The sequence below is a fragment of the Rhinatrema bivittatum genome, chromosome 7 (assembly GCF_901001135.1).
Source record: "Rhinatrema bivittatum chromosome 7, aRhiBiv1.1, whole genome shotgun sequence".
Classification (NCBI taxonomy): Eukaryota; Metazoa; Chordata; class Amphibia; order Gymnophiona; family Rhinatrematidae; genus Rhinatrema; species Rhinatrema bivittatum.
In genome coordinates, this window is record NC_042621.1 from 202555864 (window position 1) to 202571711 (window position 15848).

A 15848-nucleotide genomic window follows, 5' to 3' on the forward strand; every position below is an offset into this window, starting at 1 on the left:
TTTGCTCCCTTCATTAGCCTCTCTCCTCCTGCACACTGCCTGGAGGGGAGGAACTGAAGCAGGCTGTTTCTGCTGCCTGAGGTTCCAGGCACTAGCCAAGAGACCAGCAGAAGCCTGATGCCACCCCTGTGCTTCTGTCATGGCAACACTGGTTGGGAAAGCCTGCACAAGAGGAATCTGCTCATGTCATCAAAGTGCATCTACTTATCTGATTAGATCACTCACCGCATCACAATCTCTAGAATTTCCAGGGAGAGTGAGGTGGTCACGCTGATAGAGCGTAACAGTTAATCACAAAGTCTTCATCAGCAACTTAAATCACTAGAAGCTTAAAAAATGCCATCTCAGTGCACACATTACAAAGAGCAGTATTGTGCTAAAACTAATTTAACAATGTTGGGTAGCAGAGGGTTCTGCTAATGTTTGCATTTGTGTTTTGCCCTGATATTTAAGTGGTATCCTCAGGCCTCCTAAATACCCATCACAGCTCCTTTTTTGACAAAGGGAATTCATAACCCACTATGTATCTGATGTAAGTGGATTCAAACGAAGATTTAAATGTTCCAATTATATCAATTCATAAGAAGTTGACAATAGATTTTCGTATGCTTTAATCATTCTGTAACTTACGTAAACAGTTTAATTATGTAGACCCTAAAGGATTTCTGTGAATGCAGACCAAAATGTTGAGAGAATTGGACATGATTTGGCTCAAGTGAAACAGTTCTATTGATACTTGTGAAAAAAATCTATTTGTTTTGCAGAAGTGAAAAATGATCAATGAAATTACATTTGCATTTTCTTTCCTTTTACAGAAAAGGCCATGGTATGGTTGTGGTGCCAAAAGAAGCTGCTGAACAGTTCCAGAGTTTTGCTGAGGTAAGGACAAGTTAATGGGACTATGAGATTTCTTTTATTAGCATATCATTAGTGCAACATCTAGCAACCATCCATCTATCTAGCAATAGACATACTTTAATTACTAGTTTGTTTAATATCATTTTGTATTCGATGGGGGGGAAAGGCTGATGTGCACGGAGCAGGAGAGAGACCTTGGGGTGATGGTGTCTAATGATATGAAGTCTGCGAAACAATGTGACAAGGCGATAGCAAAAGCCAGAAGAATGCTGGGCTGCATAGAGAGAGGAATATCGATTAAAAAAAGGGAGGTGATTATCCCCTTGTACAGGTCCTTGGTGAGGCCTCACCTGGAGTACTGTGTTCAGTTCTGGAGACCATATCTACAAAGAGACAAAGAAAAGATAGAAGCGGTACAGAGAAGGGCGACCAGGAAGGTGGAGGGTCTTCATCGGATGACATACGAGGAGAGATTGAAGAATCTAAATATGTACTCCCTGGAGGAAAGGAGGAGCAGGAGTGATATGATTCAGACTTTCAGATACTTGAAAAACTTTAATGATCGAAAGACTACGACAAACCTTTTCCATCAGAAAAAAATCAGCAGAACCAGAGGTCACGAGCTGAGGCTCCAGGGAGGAAGACTAAGAACCAATGTCAGGAAGTATTTCTTCACGGAAAGGGTGGTGGATGCCTGGAATGCCCTTCCGGAGGAAGTGGTGAAGTCTAAAACTGTGAAGGACTTCAAAGGGGCGTGGGATAAACACTGTGGGTCCATCAAGTCTAGAGGACGTGAATAAAGAGGAGGCAGCAAAACACTGCACGGAGCGGCAGTAGCACAGAGGCATTCACGGAGCAGGATGCCAGTAGCCAGTGGTTGGTGTTCCACCTTTACGGAGCGGAAGGATGGAGGGCTGCCATCTCCAAAAAAAAAAAAAACAAAAACAGGGGTTGGTAAGAGTATGGGGCAGGGGTGTGGCCTGCTTGTTGCAGCGGTTGCTACCCCAAATTGAGCTGGATGTTCACTTGGATGCAGATCCGGCGCTGCTCTCTACATTGGTGGTGGGGTGGAGGGGAATTAGGGCTGGAGGGTACTGGAAGCCAATAGTAACAGGTGGGTGAGAGATAAAGATTACAAAAAAAAAAAGATAAAGTGCGTAGCTTGCTGGGCAGACTGGATGGGCCGTTCAGTCTTCTTCTGCCGTCATTTCTATGTTTCTATTCTCTTTAATTGCATTTGTAAAGCACCGTTGCTATCTTTCTTGTTGAATGTAAACTGATGTGATGTTTTTCACTAAATGAATGTCGGTATAGAAAAATCCGCAAATAAATAAATAAATAAATACCATAGCATACTGAAGAAGGGTCATTGTATTCTGCACAATATACAAGTCTGCATAACTTCTTTTGGATTCAAAGTTTGAGCATAAATTGAATATGGCCAAATTTGACTAATGATGTGTAGAAGAACTAAAGAAACTCAGTAGGGATTCTGAACAAAATTAAACTTACCCTTTACATTCAAGTCCCATAAAACATCTCTTACATCCACTTTTCGTGCATCATATATAATTTGCAGGTACTGCTAATTCTTGAATGAATGTCTTAACTAAGAAAACCAGTTGTCAAAGTTAAAAATAAAATGCCTTACTAAATAAGAATTTTTAAAAATGTAATTTTTATAAAACAAGAAAGCTACAAAACATTTGTTGCAGTGATGTTACCTGTTCCACATTTTCAGTGAAAGCGATTAAAAAATCTGTTTTTTCACGTAAAGCTAAAAACTGTCCATACCCTTGGAGTCTTAGGGATCAATTCGTTATTGCATGAAATTTGGAGATATTATAAAAGTATAAGTCACACTAAGAACTGGGAGTTTTCACCTAACTTTCTGTTCATGATTATCACAACTGAAGTTTGTCATTTGCATAACATTTTGCATTATGCCTCAGATATATATTAAAATTTCACCGATGTATTTATTATATGATATCTTAAGTCTCAGTATTATCATACTGCATGAATACATTGACCAAAATTTAAAAGGAGCGACAAACACACTGGGCCTAGAAGTTTATAGGGTGTTATTGTTCAAAGAGTTTTTAGTGAGGTGACTTTTGAGTGAGGTGTCTTTTTAATGTGAAGTGTCTATATTTTGTCTTGTTACTGCTTCGGTATTGTTTACTTTTTGTTGTACAATGCTGAGTGATTGTGTGTGTTAGTGTTTGCTTCACTGCTTTATTTTGATTTTCTGATTGTTGGAGAGATAATGAGACATGTAGGGTGAAACAAGGAATGAGATAATGGCTGAGAGAGCACATACAAGTGGAAGAGAAAGAAGTATTATGAGTGAGGCTGAGAGGAGGAATGATGGAGAAGAGCTTAGGAGGGAATGGGAAAATAAAAAGCAAAAGAGAATAGGGCTTTAGGAGTGGTGTGGAGGAGGGGCACATTATTCAACCAAGGTCAACAGGGAAGGGAAGAGAGCAATAGGAGACCGGACAAGAGAGCAGCATGAACTACAGTTATCACAGCTTGAGACTTCAACAGCTGAGAGAGCAATATACCAGCTTCCCAGCCAAAGCACAGACTGTGCAACATCCATTTCAGACAGGAAGAACACAGCATGCTAGTTCAGAGAGTTCTGGGGGTGTATGAGGAGCTCTACAACAGAAGAGCTGCATGAAATATCAGTGGCATGAAGGAATCAGCTGTCATGCTTGTTCCACTTTGGGTATGGCAAAGAGAAATGGAGATGGAGGAGAATGCAGGTGAGTAAACTTTATGGACATTATATCATTGAAATAGCATGCCTTATTAGTATGTGTAGTAATATTTAGAAGCTTCATATAATTAATTATGTAAAAGCACATCTCTATGTCAGTTGACCAAGTACCACCTACAGTACAGCAAATGATTCAGATTGGCATGCCCCTTGCACTTCTGTGTGCTGTAGAGGTAAGGAAGACTCCTCTTCCTATCATTGTCTTATCTGCAGGGCAATGAGCTGAAGGCTGGGGTCATCTTAGATGAAGTAGCTCTCCTAGCCGTGACCAGTCACTGTCCCCCTAAGGCACAACCTAAGAGGGGGTAGAAGAGTGTCAATAACGTTCCCATCACAAGGGAAATTCTTACTATGTTTTTTGCCAGAAGCTACAAGAATGTTGAATACATAACAATTTAACAACATAGATGTTAACATTATTAATATTAAGGTTTAAGGTTTATAATATTAGTTAAAAACAGAAGTGCCATGCTGTATCAGTCTAAGGCCTATTGAGCTCAGCATCCTGTCTCCAACAGTCTGGGTCTGGCAGATCCCAAATAGTTGATTTTTTTTCACCCCCAGGGATAAGTTCTGACTTTCCCAAGTCTACCTGGCTAATAAATGTTTATGGACTTTTCCTTCAGGAACTTGTGCAATCCTCCTTTGAACCCCACTTGTTAGTTGCCTTGACCACATCCTCTGGCAATAGATTGTGCATTGAGTGAACAAATATATCCTATGATATTTTTTTAATCCGACAGGTGCTAGTTTTATGGAGTGTCTTTTAACCTATGGTTGGTAGAAAGGATAAATAACCATTCACTATTTACCCGATCCACCCTGCTCATATTATAAATCTCAGTCCTATCCCCTTCTCAGCTATCTCTTTTCTAAGCTAGAGAGCACTTGCTTTTCTTCATAAGAGAGCTTTTAATCTCCTTTTTCATTTTTGTCACCCATCCCTGTAACTTTTCTATGCTTGCTATTTCTTTTTTGAGATGGGGCAACCAGAACCGCACACAATACTTGAAGGTGCTGTCGCACCATGGATCTTTCAAAGGCATATGATATTTTCATTTTTGCTCTCTGTTCCTTTCCAAATAAATCCTAACATTCTATTTGCCTTTTGACTACCACCACATACTAAGATAAAGCTTTGAAGGTATTATTTACAAGGAGGCTGAGGTATTTTTCCTGGGTGGTGACAAAGAGCTCCTACAAGCAACTAGAATTTACTTTCAAAACTTACACACAAGCCCACAAGTAATAAGTTCAAATAGTCAGCAGCCAGCAAGCAGATAGTCTACCCTACAATCTAATGCAGCTCCTCTCAAAACAAAGCCCTCTAGTATAGGCAAATCTCCCCACACCCAAAGTGGCATACAAAAAAAACCCAAACAAAAATAAAATGTACACAGCAAACCTCACATAAAACAGACAACAGTTCAAAATAACCAGGGACTGGCAGAGACCATCATCTTTGTGACCCTGTTCCAGGAATCTATTCCACCAACTGCTCCAGACATCCCTGCATTTCCCTGATCATAAGAACATAAGAACATAAGAAATTGCCATGCTGGGTCAGACCAAGGGTCCATCAAGCCCAGCATCCCGCTTCCAACAGAGGCCAAACCAGGCCACAAGAACCTGGCAATTATCCAAACACCAAGAAGATCCCATGCTACTGATGCAATTAATAGCAGTGGCTATTCCCTAAGTAAACTTTGACTAATAGCCGTTAATGGACTTCTCCTCCAAGAACTTATCCAAACCTTTTTTGAACCCAGCTACACTAACTGCACTAACCACATCCTCTGGCAATAAATTCCAGAGCTTTATTGTGCGTTGAGTGAAAAAGAATTTTCTCTGATTAGTCTTAAATGTGCTACTTGCTAACTTCATAGAATGCCCCCTAGTCATTCCCATAGTACCCATTAAAGTACCCATTAAAGCCACAAACCACTTCAACCCGCCTGCCAAGTCTTCCCCTCACATTATCCATCCATCCAATCCTATGCACTATGTCCTGCCCATACTTCCATCCCCTCCCTTAACTCTAGTTCTGAGTATGCCCGATAACAAGAGATATCTCAGAGGTCCTACCTGTGGGCCACTGAATGAGGTCTCCTCTTTTAGATCAGTTCCCTTTTTATTGTTTTCAGGATTATTTTGATTACAGACAGTTTTTATATTACCTCTTCTGCTTTGTGCTTCCAACTACTTGCCATGACTGGAGGATTAATCATTTAGTGTTTATTTATTTATTTTACAAGCTTTTCTATACCATCATATAGCACAGGCCATCACAACGGTTCACAAACATAAGAAAATAAAAATTAATCTGTAAAACAATATAAAATACAACAATAATAAAAAATTAGATAATGAAAAACTATAATAAAAGAAGAAAAAAGGTGTAAACATTATTAACAACCAGCCTTCATATTCCTAAAAGTAAGATATACTACAAATGAAAACACTAACAATCCCAGAAATAGTTATAAAAGCTATCATAAAACTATAAATGAAATGGCATAAATAATACTATTAAAAACAAAATAAAACATGAAAATGTAAATGACATAAAATCTTCTACTGCTAGCAAGTACATTCTTTATACGCCTGATCAAAGAGCCAGGTTTTTAGCTGTTTTCTAAACAGTTTCAAATCACTTTGCATCCTTAAATTCGTCATGTTGCTGTCAATTTCTTTGTATTCTGTGCATTGTCACTGTGCTCTTAGATCTGAAAATTCATGCATGCCACAGGAGGCTAGTTCTCTTAGTTTTTTTTTTAACATACTTGTTTTTATTAGATTCTACTATTAGTTCGGTTTTGCATATAAGAGCATTGTAGCTCTGCTCTAAATTTGTGCAGCATCCTTTGTCTTCTGCTGTGAAGAGCACCCTGTATAGCAGCGTTGCTAATTGTGCTTATGAATCATGTACAATATTACATTCTCATTTTATCTGTGCTTTTGCTGTTGTTGGTTTATTTTTTGTTGCTTTTATACCAGTCACCTCTAGTTGATATAGCTTTCCATTTCCAAAAAGACATGAGAGGAGAGAAATACAATAAATATGAGGAGAACTGAGACATAAAGGATTAGTATCTGCAGAGGGTATACTCTGTGATCATCAGATCAGATATTTGCCTACTTCCAAATAATTTTTATTCTCACTTTCTTCTCTGTTTCTTCCCAGTCACCTGCTGTTTGCAAATGCCTTTCAGATAATTTGTGCCGAGAGATACAGCATATCTGTAAATGCTCAGCACCATGCTGAGGTACCTTATATTGCCATCCATGAACACCTTGTGGCTAATTAAACAGATACTCGCACACCAGTGGAATGGGTTGAGTGGTGATTGGCATGCAAATGAAAATAGGCATTTGTCTCAGAATAATTTGCTTTAGATAAAAGTCATAACAGCAACAATTAGTATTAAAATATTGGGGAAACTGATGAGAATATGCATCTGACAACTTGTTTATGTAATTCCCCACAAAAAGCAATCTCTGATTATCTGTAAAAATGTATAATTTTGCAGGAGTGCGTCAATTAATGTGATTCATGTTACCCTTGGAAAAATTTATTTCCATGCTGTATTTTCTTCTTTGTGTTTTGTGTGCAAGTGTCCAGACATGTGCCATTCAATTACCCAAGTAAGGTAAGTGTAGGGAGGGTCATTTTCAAACAGCCTGCACATTTTTTAGGATCAAAAAATATGCGTGTTAAGTGCTGCCTCCACCCCGGAACACCTCTGCTCAGTTTGCATAAAAGTACACACGTATTTTTACACACATTTGGCCCCGGAATATTTTAGTAGAGGCACTTATGCGTATGAAAAAAGGTCTTGTGCACTTAAAACAAAGCGAGAAGCATATTTATCTAGGATTAAAGATAGGCGGGCTAGAAATATTTTAAATAAATATATAAATAAATATCACATGACATGCAACAAGGAGATCAGTGCATATTTCATGATGTCTAGTTTCCATCTTTGGTACAGAAGTTTGCATGTAGTTATGAACAATGTTCCCTCTAACTTTTGAAAGGTTACCTTTTGGGCAACTTTTTTAAAGCTGAGTTCATATTTGTGCACTACAAGACAATATAATGCATATAATATCAGGATTTCTTGTTGCGCTATATTTTGCTGTATGTATGGAGTTCATGGCCTGTGAGCACTCACAGCATAGACGGAACAGTGGCTATGACTACCAACCAATGGCAGGATAGCTTTCCAAATCCTCAGTGATATCTCAACATACTCTGATCTCCCTGACATTTCAAATTCTCTTTTTCTTTATTGGCGTTGACTTGCATGGCATGTTGCTATACTTCAAACTATGAAACCAATGTATTAAGCTGCTTTTTCATTTGCAAGTGCAATATCATGTGAAAAAATGCTATTAATGCAATTACACATATTGTTGTTGGCACATTTAAAATGCATTTGGCAGATATTCAGCACCACTTAGCCGGATGGTTCAGTATTTGGCTGCGTTCAGTGGCCACCAGTTAGCCAGATAAATAGTTATCCAGGGGTTAAGGGGGGTCCGCCCTCAAAACCTCTGAAGGGACCCTTCCCCTCCACCTTCTTGATGAAAGCAAGAGCTTTCCTCCCCTTTAAGCCTCCTAGAGGTTTATTTTGAAGAGAAGGGATAGGAAGCCAAGGCCTGAGTGGTTGGCCGTGCGCCTGCCCCTGGCCCCCTCCCCACCTTTCTGCTCCTCCTGCCTTCTGGCCCTGGATCAACCGTTCTTGTAAACGGCTGATCTTACCTTTTTTTTTTTGTATCCCTGCAGGATGACTCCCAGTTTTGCCATCATCACTGTCTCGCTTTAATCTCCCTATAGGATGACGGTGAACCCAGAAGCCTGACTGTGGCAATAATAATAAAAAAAAAAAAAGTAAGATCTTATTCTTTTGAACTTAAAGGCCAGCAGGAAGGAGGAACAGCTAGGTAAGGGGGAGGGGCAGGAAGAGGTGTGCAGCCAGCCACACTAGCCGCAGTAGAGGTCATTTGAGGATAGGGAATGTGTTGGGATACCAAGAATTGCCATGGGTTGGGATACATGGGGCCACAGGAGAAATGCCTACAGGCCAGTTTTGTCCATAATTTGCCCACTCCTGATCTATAGGGGGAAAGGAGATAGTGATGGAAGAAAGAGCTGAAGAGAGATGGATGCATCCTATGTGTTCTCACAGGCCTGCATTTCCTGTGAAAGCTCAAGGATAGATTCTGCGTCGAGTTAGAAGATTCTTTGGAAAAGTGGAACATTTCCATACATTTGAAACATTTTTTGCATATTAAATAATGTAAAGTAATTTTGCATAATAAAAAAAAAAGAAGTTTTCCAACCTTACCTTACGTCTGTTTAATTAATTAATTTTGTTCTTTTTGGAGTTTATTAGTGGGGGATTTCAGGTATCAATGTGGGGAAGGAGAGAAAGAGAAAATCTCAGAGATGAGAGGAGGAGGAGTGAGAGAGGGTCAAAGATGAGAAGGGAGGAAGAGGAGTAGGATCCGAAAGGCAGAAGAAAGAGGAAGGAGAGAAGAGGAGGAAAGAGAGGTTCTAGGATATTGGAAGGATCCATATTCTGGAGAAGGTGGTTCTGAGATTTTGGGGTGGGATTTGGATGTAGACATTGGTTCTGAGATCTCGGGGTGGAAAATGATTGGGGGGGGGGGGAGGTTGTTCTGGGCTCTTGGTGGGGGATAAAGGGGGAGAGAGAGATGGGAAGTATCCCTCTCCCATCTCTGAGCCTTTTTCTTCTCTCCCCTCCCTATCTGCAGTCCTCATCCCTTCTCTCACCCCCTCTCTCACCCTCTCCCTATCCTGCTCTTCTTTCTCTTCCTTCTTCTTATTTCAGGTGCCCTCTCTCTCTCTCACCCCCCATCTTAAGTACCAATATACACATGCAAATACAACCACTCTTCTCTAGCCCCTCTAAACATCCCCTACTCCTGCTTTCACACCTGATTCTCCCAGCCCCTCTTTAACACACACTATATCCCTCAACCACACCCTTCTTCCACATCACCATCCACACACCCCAGCCCCTCTTTAGTGCACTGATCCCACTTTCCCATCCATCCCCCTCCTTTGCCGATCAGGTCAGGTTAAAAGGAGGTGAGCAGTGGTGCCCAGGGCCGCATCTTCTTCCTCTCCCACCTGGTGCCCAACTGCCGCTTTGAGCCCTTTAGGATGCCCATTGTGCCGTGTGGTTCAAAGCAGCAGACAAGCCTTGGGTGGCAGGAGAGAACATTGCTCACGGTGCTACCACTCATTTCCTCCTCCTGCCAGCCCAATCAGAAATGCTGGAAGGGGAATCGGCAGGTGAAGGGGGAAGGAGTTTTAAAGGCACACGCTGGCCAGCGGCTACCTCCACGACCTAGCTTGACCCCTAGAACATAAGCCCTACCCCAGGGATAGGCGACCTTTTTGAAGTGGTGTGCCAAAATTTAAATTGGGGGTAGATGACTCTGGTCCTTGAGTGCCACAAACCGGTCGGCACTCTGATCCACCAGATTCCTTTTACACAACTCTTGAAAATTAGTTTTAATTAACATTAATTTTCAGTTGAAATATTCAAGGGTTTTATAAAAACTAAGATTGAAACTGTTATTCCTCACGTAAAAACAAAATTATACAAAGGAGAAGAGAAAATTGTCTCTTACTCCTTCCTTCCTCCTTGCTAATGCACTCCCTATAGGAAAACAGAATAGGCCAGGCTGCTATAGATCCCTACGCAGAAACTAGCTAGCAGAATACCTCACTTCAATCACACATGCAGAACCTCACCAAGTACAGAATAAAGTGACCATAAAAAAGTATAAATAGAAACCTGCATACAAAAACAGGAAACTACAACAAGTCAAACTCTGTACAAGGTGCAACAATGGAAAAAAAGCAATATTTTCATGCCTCATAAAACATCAAACAACAAAATTAAGAAATATAAAACAACAATCATAATAGTAAAACCATACCAATAAAAGAATAAATATTTCAAAAAAGCTGACAAATAGAACAACATCCAATAATTAAAAACTCATACACAAATTGTTTAAAATTTTCCAAACACCAATAAAATATTTCAAAAGAGCAGACACATCATATAATACCCAATTAAACCTTTTAGGGATTAAAAAAAATTGCTTTCCATACCTGGGAACATTTGATTTCCAGTCATCCCGAGACTGATATAAATTAGTTGTAGTGGAGGACAGTACACACAAACTCACATACACACGTGCTTTCTCTCTCCCATATGCAATCACACACATGCTTCTCTCTCTTCCATGTGTAATCACACATACATGCTATCACTCTCACATGCAATCACACACACACTCTCATTCACATACAGTCACACACATGCTGTCAATCTTCCACATGCAATTATACACACACGCTCTCACTCTTCCACATGCAATTACACACGTACTCTCCCTGTCTCACATGCAGTTACACCCTCTCCTACATGCACACATGTGTTCTCTTCACAATCATACATGCACATAAAGTCTCTCCAACATGCAATCACACACACACTCTCTTTCACATGCAATCACACACATACTCATGCTCTTTCCCCACATGCAATCACACACGTGTTCTCTCTCCCCACATGCAATCATAAACACACGCTCTCTCTTCCTCATGTAATCACACACATAAGCTCTCTCACATAGAAACACACATACACATGCTCTCACTCACATGCAGTCACACACACACACACACATGCTCTCACTCTTCCACATGCAGACACATGATCTCTTCCACATGCAATCACACACACTCCCTGTCTCACATGCAGTCACACTCTTTCCTACATGTACACACAACACACTCTCTCTGCACATTGTCACACACACATCTCTCCCACATGCAATCACACACACATATGCATGTTCTTTCCCCCACATGCAGTCACATACACATTCTCTCTCCCAGAGGCAATCACTCCCACATGCTGTCTCTCTCTTCCATGTATAATCACACACACCTGCACTCTCTCTTCCACATGTGATAACACTCACACACATGCTCACTCTTTCACCCACATGCAATCATAAACACACGCGCTCTCCCTGTCTCTCACACACAGTCACATACACACACATTCTCTCTCCCACATGCAATCACATACACACACATGTTCTCTCCCACATTTATTTATTTATTTATTTAGAACTTTTCTATACCGATTTTCCAGTAACAGAATTACTGATCAATTCGGTTTACATTTTGAACAATAACAACAGTGACAAGTAAATGTCTTACAAGGAACAGGAAGAAAATAACTTATACAAAGTCATGCAATCACACACACATGTTCTCTCCCATATGTAAACACATCCTCTCTCCTTCATGCAATCACACATGCTCTCTGTCACTCATATTCAGTTACACTCTCTCCACATGCAATCATACACTTTCCCTATCTCTCACATTCACTCACACTCTCTCCACATGCATACACTCGCTCTCTCTCTCCACAATCACACATACTTATGTAATCACACAAATACTCTGTCTCTTTCTCTCCCATATGCAGTCACACATACATGATCTCCCACATACAGTCACACACATGATCTCTCTCTCACATGCAATCACACATTCACTCTCTCCTATATGCGATCACATACACACACATGCACACTCTCCTAAATACAGTCACATACACATGCAGTGTCTCACACATGCAGTCATATACACATATGCTCTCATCTCATATACAATCATACACACATTCTTTCACATGCAATCACACACACATGCTCTCTCACATGCAATTACACTCACGCTCTCACTGTCATGCAGTCACATACATGCTCTCACTCTTCCACATGCAATCACAGATACACACTCTCTTCCACACATACATACACACACACTCTCTCTCTCTATCTGTCACATGCAGTCACTCTCTCCTACATGTGCATACAACACTCTCACTCCACATTCAATCACACTCACAATGTCTCTTATATGCAATCACACACACACACTCCCTTTCTCTCCCACATGCAATCACACACATGCATGCTCTCTCTCCCAAATGCAGTCACACACACATGATCTCTCTCACATGCAATCAAGCACACATGCTCTCTCTCTCCCCTGTATAGTCACACACATATTCTCTCACTCACATGCAGTCACACACACACTCTGTCTCTCCGACCTGTAATCAAGCACACATGTTCTCTCTCCCCGTATACAATCGCACACACATATTTTCTCACTCGCATGCAATCACACACACATATATGCTCTCTCCCCTACATTCAATCATACATATGATCTCTCTCTGCATTCAATCTCACAAACACACCCACATGCTTTCTCTCTCACATGCAATCACATATACACACATGCATGCGCTCTCTCTCTTCCCCACATACAAGCACATACAATCATGCTTTCTCTCACAGGCAGATACCCACCCACCCTCACCGGCTTTCATCCACCCACTCCCAGAGACTCACACATACACTCTCAGAACCTGGGCTTCTTCTTCAGCCATTAGCAGAGTGGGGTCCACTGGCAGCTCTGGGTCTTCCCTTTCTCTTCTGCTAGGATGGGATGTGTGCCTCAGCAGCCTGACAGGATTCTCTAAATCTTCAGCTGCCAGCGAGATGAGGTTCATTGGCAGCCACCAGGTACTCCCTCTCTATTCCGCCACCATGGGTGTTGCTCCATGATAGCCTTCTGTATCATGGGGTGGCCAGCAGCAGGAGTGCTGGGATTGACCCAGTTCAGGCTATAAAAACCCTTTTTCTGAGCATGTGCAGAGTGGTTGGATGTAGTTTGTTTTTTGGGAAGGAGAGGAAGGATTTTTGTGGATCACAAATTCAGACCACTCCACCTGTACCAAAGGGGAGCAAATTTTCCCTACCATCTAGGTTACCTTCACAGACCTAGAAGAGGGACTGTCCAGTTGAGAGGGAAAGAGAAGAAGGTTTTTTGACTTTTAAGAGAGTTGGATATTTTGCCCTGCTCCCGGCTCAGGAGGGCTCTTACCCCTGCCTGAGGGGAAAAGGCTTAGGTTTCTTTGCTCTGTGATCAGTTAAAGTAGTCAACCAATTGCCCAGGTACTATTTTGCCCTATAACCAATGGACAGTGGGGACTGTGGTTGCCTAGTCTGAGAAATGAGTTTTGGAGAAGATTTTTCTTTAACCTGAATAGGAGGGGTTTTTTCCCACCACCACCTCCCTGTGTATCTCAGAGAAGATATTTTTCCTATTTTCTTATTACTGGGAAAGAGACAGTGACTCCGAGATTAAAAAGAGTTTGTAGTATTTGGGGGTTTTTTTTTTCATCTTTCTTTGCATTCTTGTCATTTTTGCTATTTTGACTTGTATCCTATTTTTTTTTTACTTATGCTACACGTTTTGTTGAACCCCACTCCAGGTCTCTTGCCTGCTCTTTTCTGGCATTGGAGGTCACCACTACTGGGATCTTCAGAAGTGAATACTATAGAAAGAGAGACTGATTGTAACTGAGAGACTGTAAACTGATACCCATCCAGATTACACCTACTGTCTTGAAAGATGAACCCTAGCACTGCAGTGGCTAACTGTGCATGATTTGAGAATACTGAGAGGTCTGAGACACTGAGATTAGCTCCCAGAACAGTTTTCCCCTTACATGCTGGTTCTAAACTGAAAAGGGGGAAGGGGGTTACACACCTATCGGGTAGATCATGACTGTCTGTCTGTGACCTTGTTTCAGCACAGAATGGACTGAGATGAAATTTAAGAGAGGTGGCACAGTCAAAGGTGATAGTTAAAAAGCTCTGCATGGGTGCAATTTGCAAGCATTCACTTTTGTTTCATTGACATGCATTTCAGTTGGCATTAGCAGTCGCATGCATTACCTGCCTGCTGTGTGAACTAACCAGGTTTTGTGTGTGCTAAACTGTTTTTGTGCATGTAAAATCTGTAAAACTGCCTGAAAAATTGATTTAGCCCTCAACACGACAAACAAGCACTACTTCCAGGCATGTGTAGAACCAGCGTGAACACACACGATCACACAAATCTATACAAATCTATACATCATAGGGTCATTTTTCAAAGGATATACCCATGTGACTTAGAGCGTTACAGGGGCAGATCTGGCTAGTTGAAAATTTACCTCTGCTTAGCTGGGAGAAAGTATATGAATATTTCACAATGAGGGAAATTTTAAATCTCCGTGGGTAGGGATATATTTGCATACAACTTTTACATGTAGGCTTTACCCCACATTTTCAAAGCAAACTTATGTGCATAAATTTACTTTGAAAATTCTTGGTTAAGTGCCGTGGTACGCATTCACTCATCCACATGAACAAAATCGGGGCACACACATTTTGCTGCGTGCTGAGCCCTGGGCTATCTTATAACAACACTGAGCAGCTTGGAAAATTTGCATCATTGTGTGTTTGGACGTGTTTAGGGAAGTCAACTATGCACTGAATTTTCAAATATGTGTAGTTTCCCATGCCTAAGCTACCCTTAAATGTTGAAGGCACAAAGTGCACAGGTACTTTTGTGCCTGTGTAAGTTTAAGCAAATTTGCAAAATGAAAGGACCTGGCTAGGTTCTCTTTGAAAATCAGCTACAAGTTAGATGGGTACAAAAGTACCTGGTGTGTATCTTGTTGTCCAGCAGCTGAGAGAAAATTGTCTTCATTAAGCTTTGAAATATCTACTTGGTTGGTATACAGTAAGCGCAAACACCCTAAAATGTTATTAATTAATTTTTTTGTTTAGTGTATTAGCATACAGATGACTTTCTATTGTTTAAAGTCTGAGCTGGTTGCTATGCATTAGACTATGGCCGTTGCTTAGCGACCCTTTGTTAACTTAATGTACTCATAACAATGGCCTGTGGTAATCTTATGGTGAGTAAATTAATTGTATCCCAACTGAATTTAACATTTAAATGTTGATGTCGCTATTCCAAACTATTTTCTGTCAGCAATGGTTTGGAAGATCTGATCATAGAGTTTGGACTATAGAGAATCTTATAGCATTTGGAAGGAAGTGGCTGGGAAGATGGTTTTCACTCTGCACCAATAACTGCTAGGTAAATAAAAGCTACCCAAGTAGCACTAGACATTGATTTCTAAATTTAAGAATTTGAATAATGACTACAAGTTATGCTATATTATGTTACATTTATATGCTACCATAGCGGTGTACAAAATGTGAAAAT

At 40.8% G+C, this 15848-nt stretch overlaps 1 protein-coding gene across 6 annotated transcripts in view; it reads left to right on the forward strand.

Annotated features, from left to right (window-relative positions):
- Window positions 1-15848, forward strand: part of FAM13C (family with sequence similarity 13 member C) — a 389871-nt gene that overhangs the window by 160092 nt on the left and 213931 nt on the right. For 5 of the 6 annotated variants that reach the window (XM_029609761.1, XM_029609762.1, XM_029609763.1 and 2 more), the window contains one exon: window positions 816-879. In XM_029609761.1, the coding sequence (XP_029465621.1) occupies window positions 816-879 (64 nt within the window). Of the gene's footprint in view, window positions 1-366; window positions 533-815; window positions 880-15848 lie in introns of those variants that run through there. The other variant, XM_029609766.1, reaches the window with a different exon arrangement.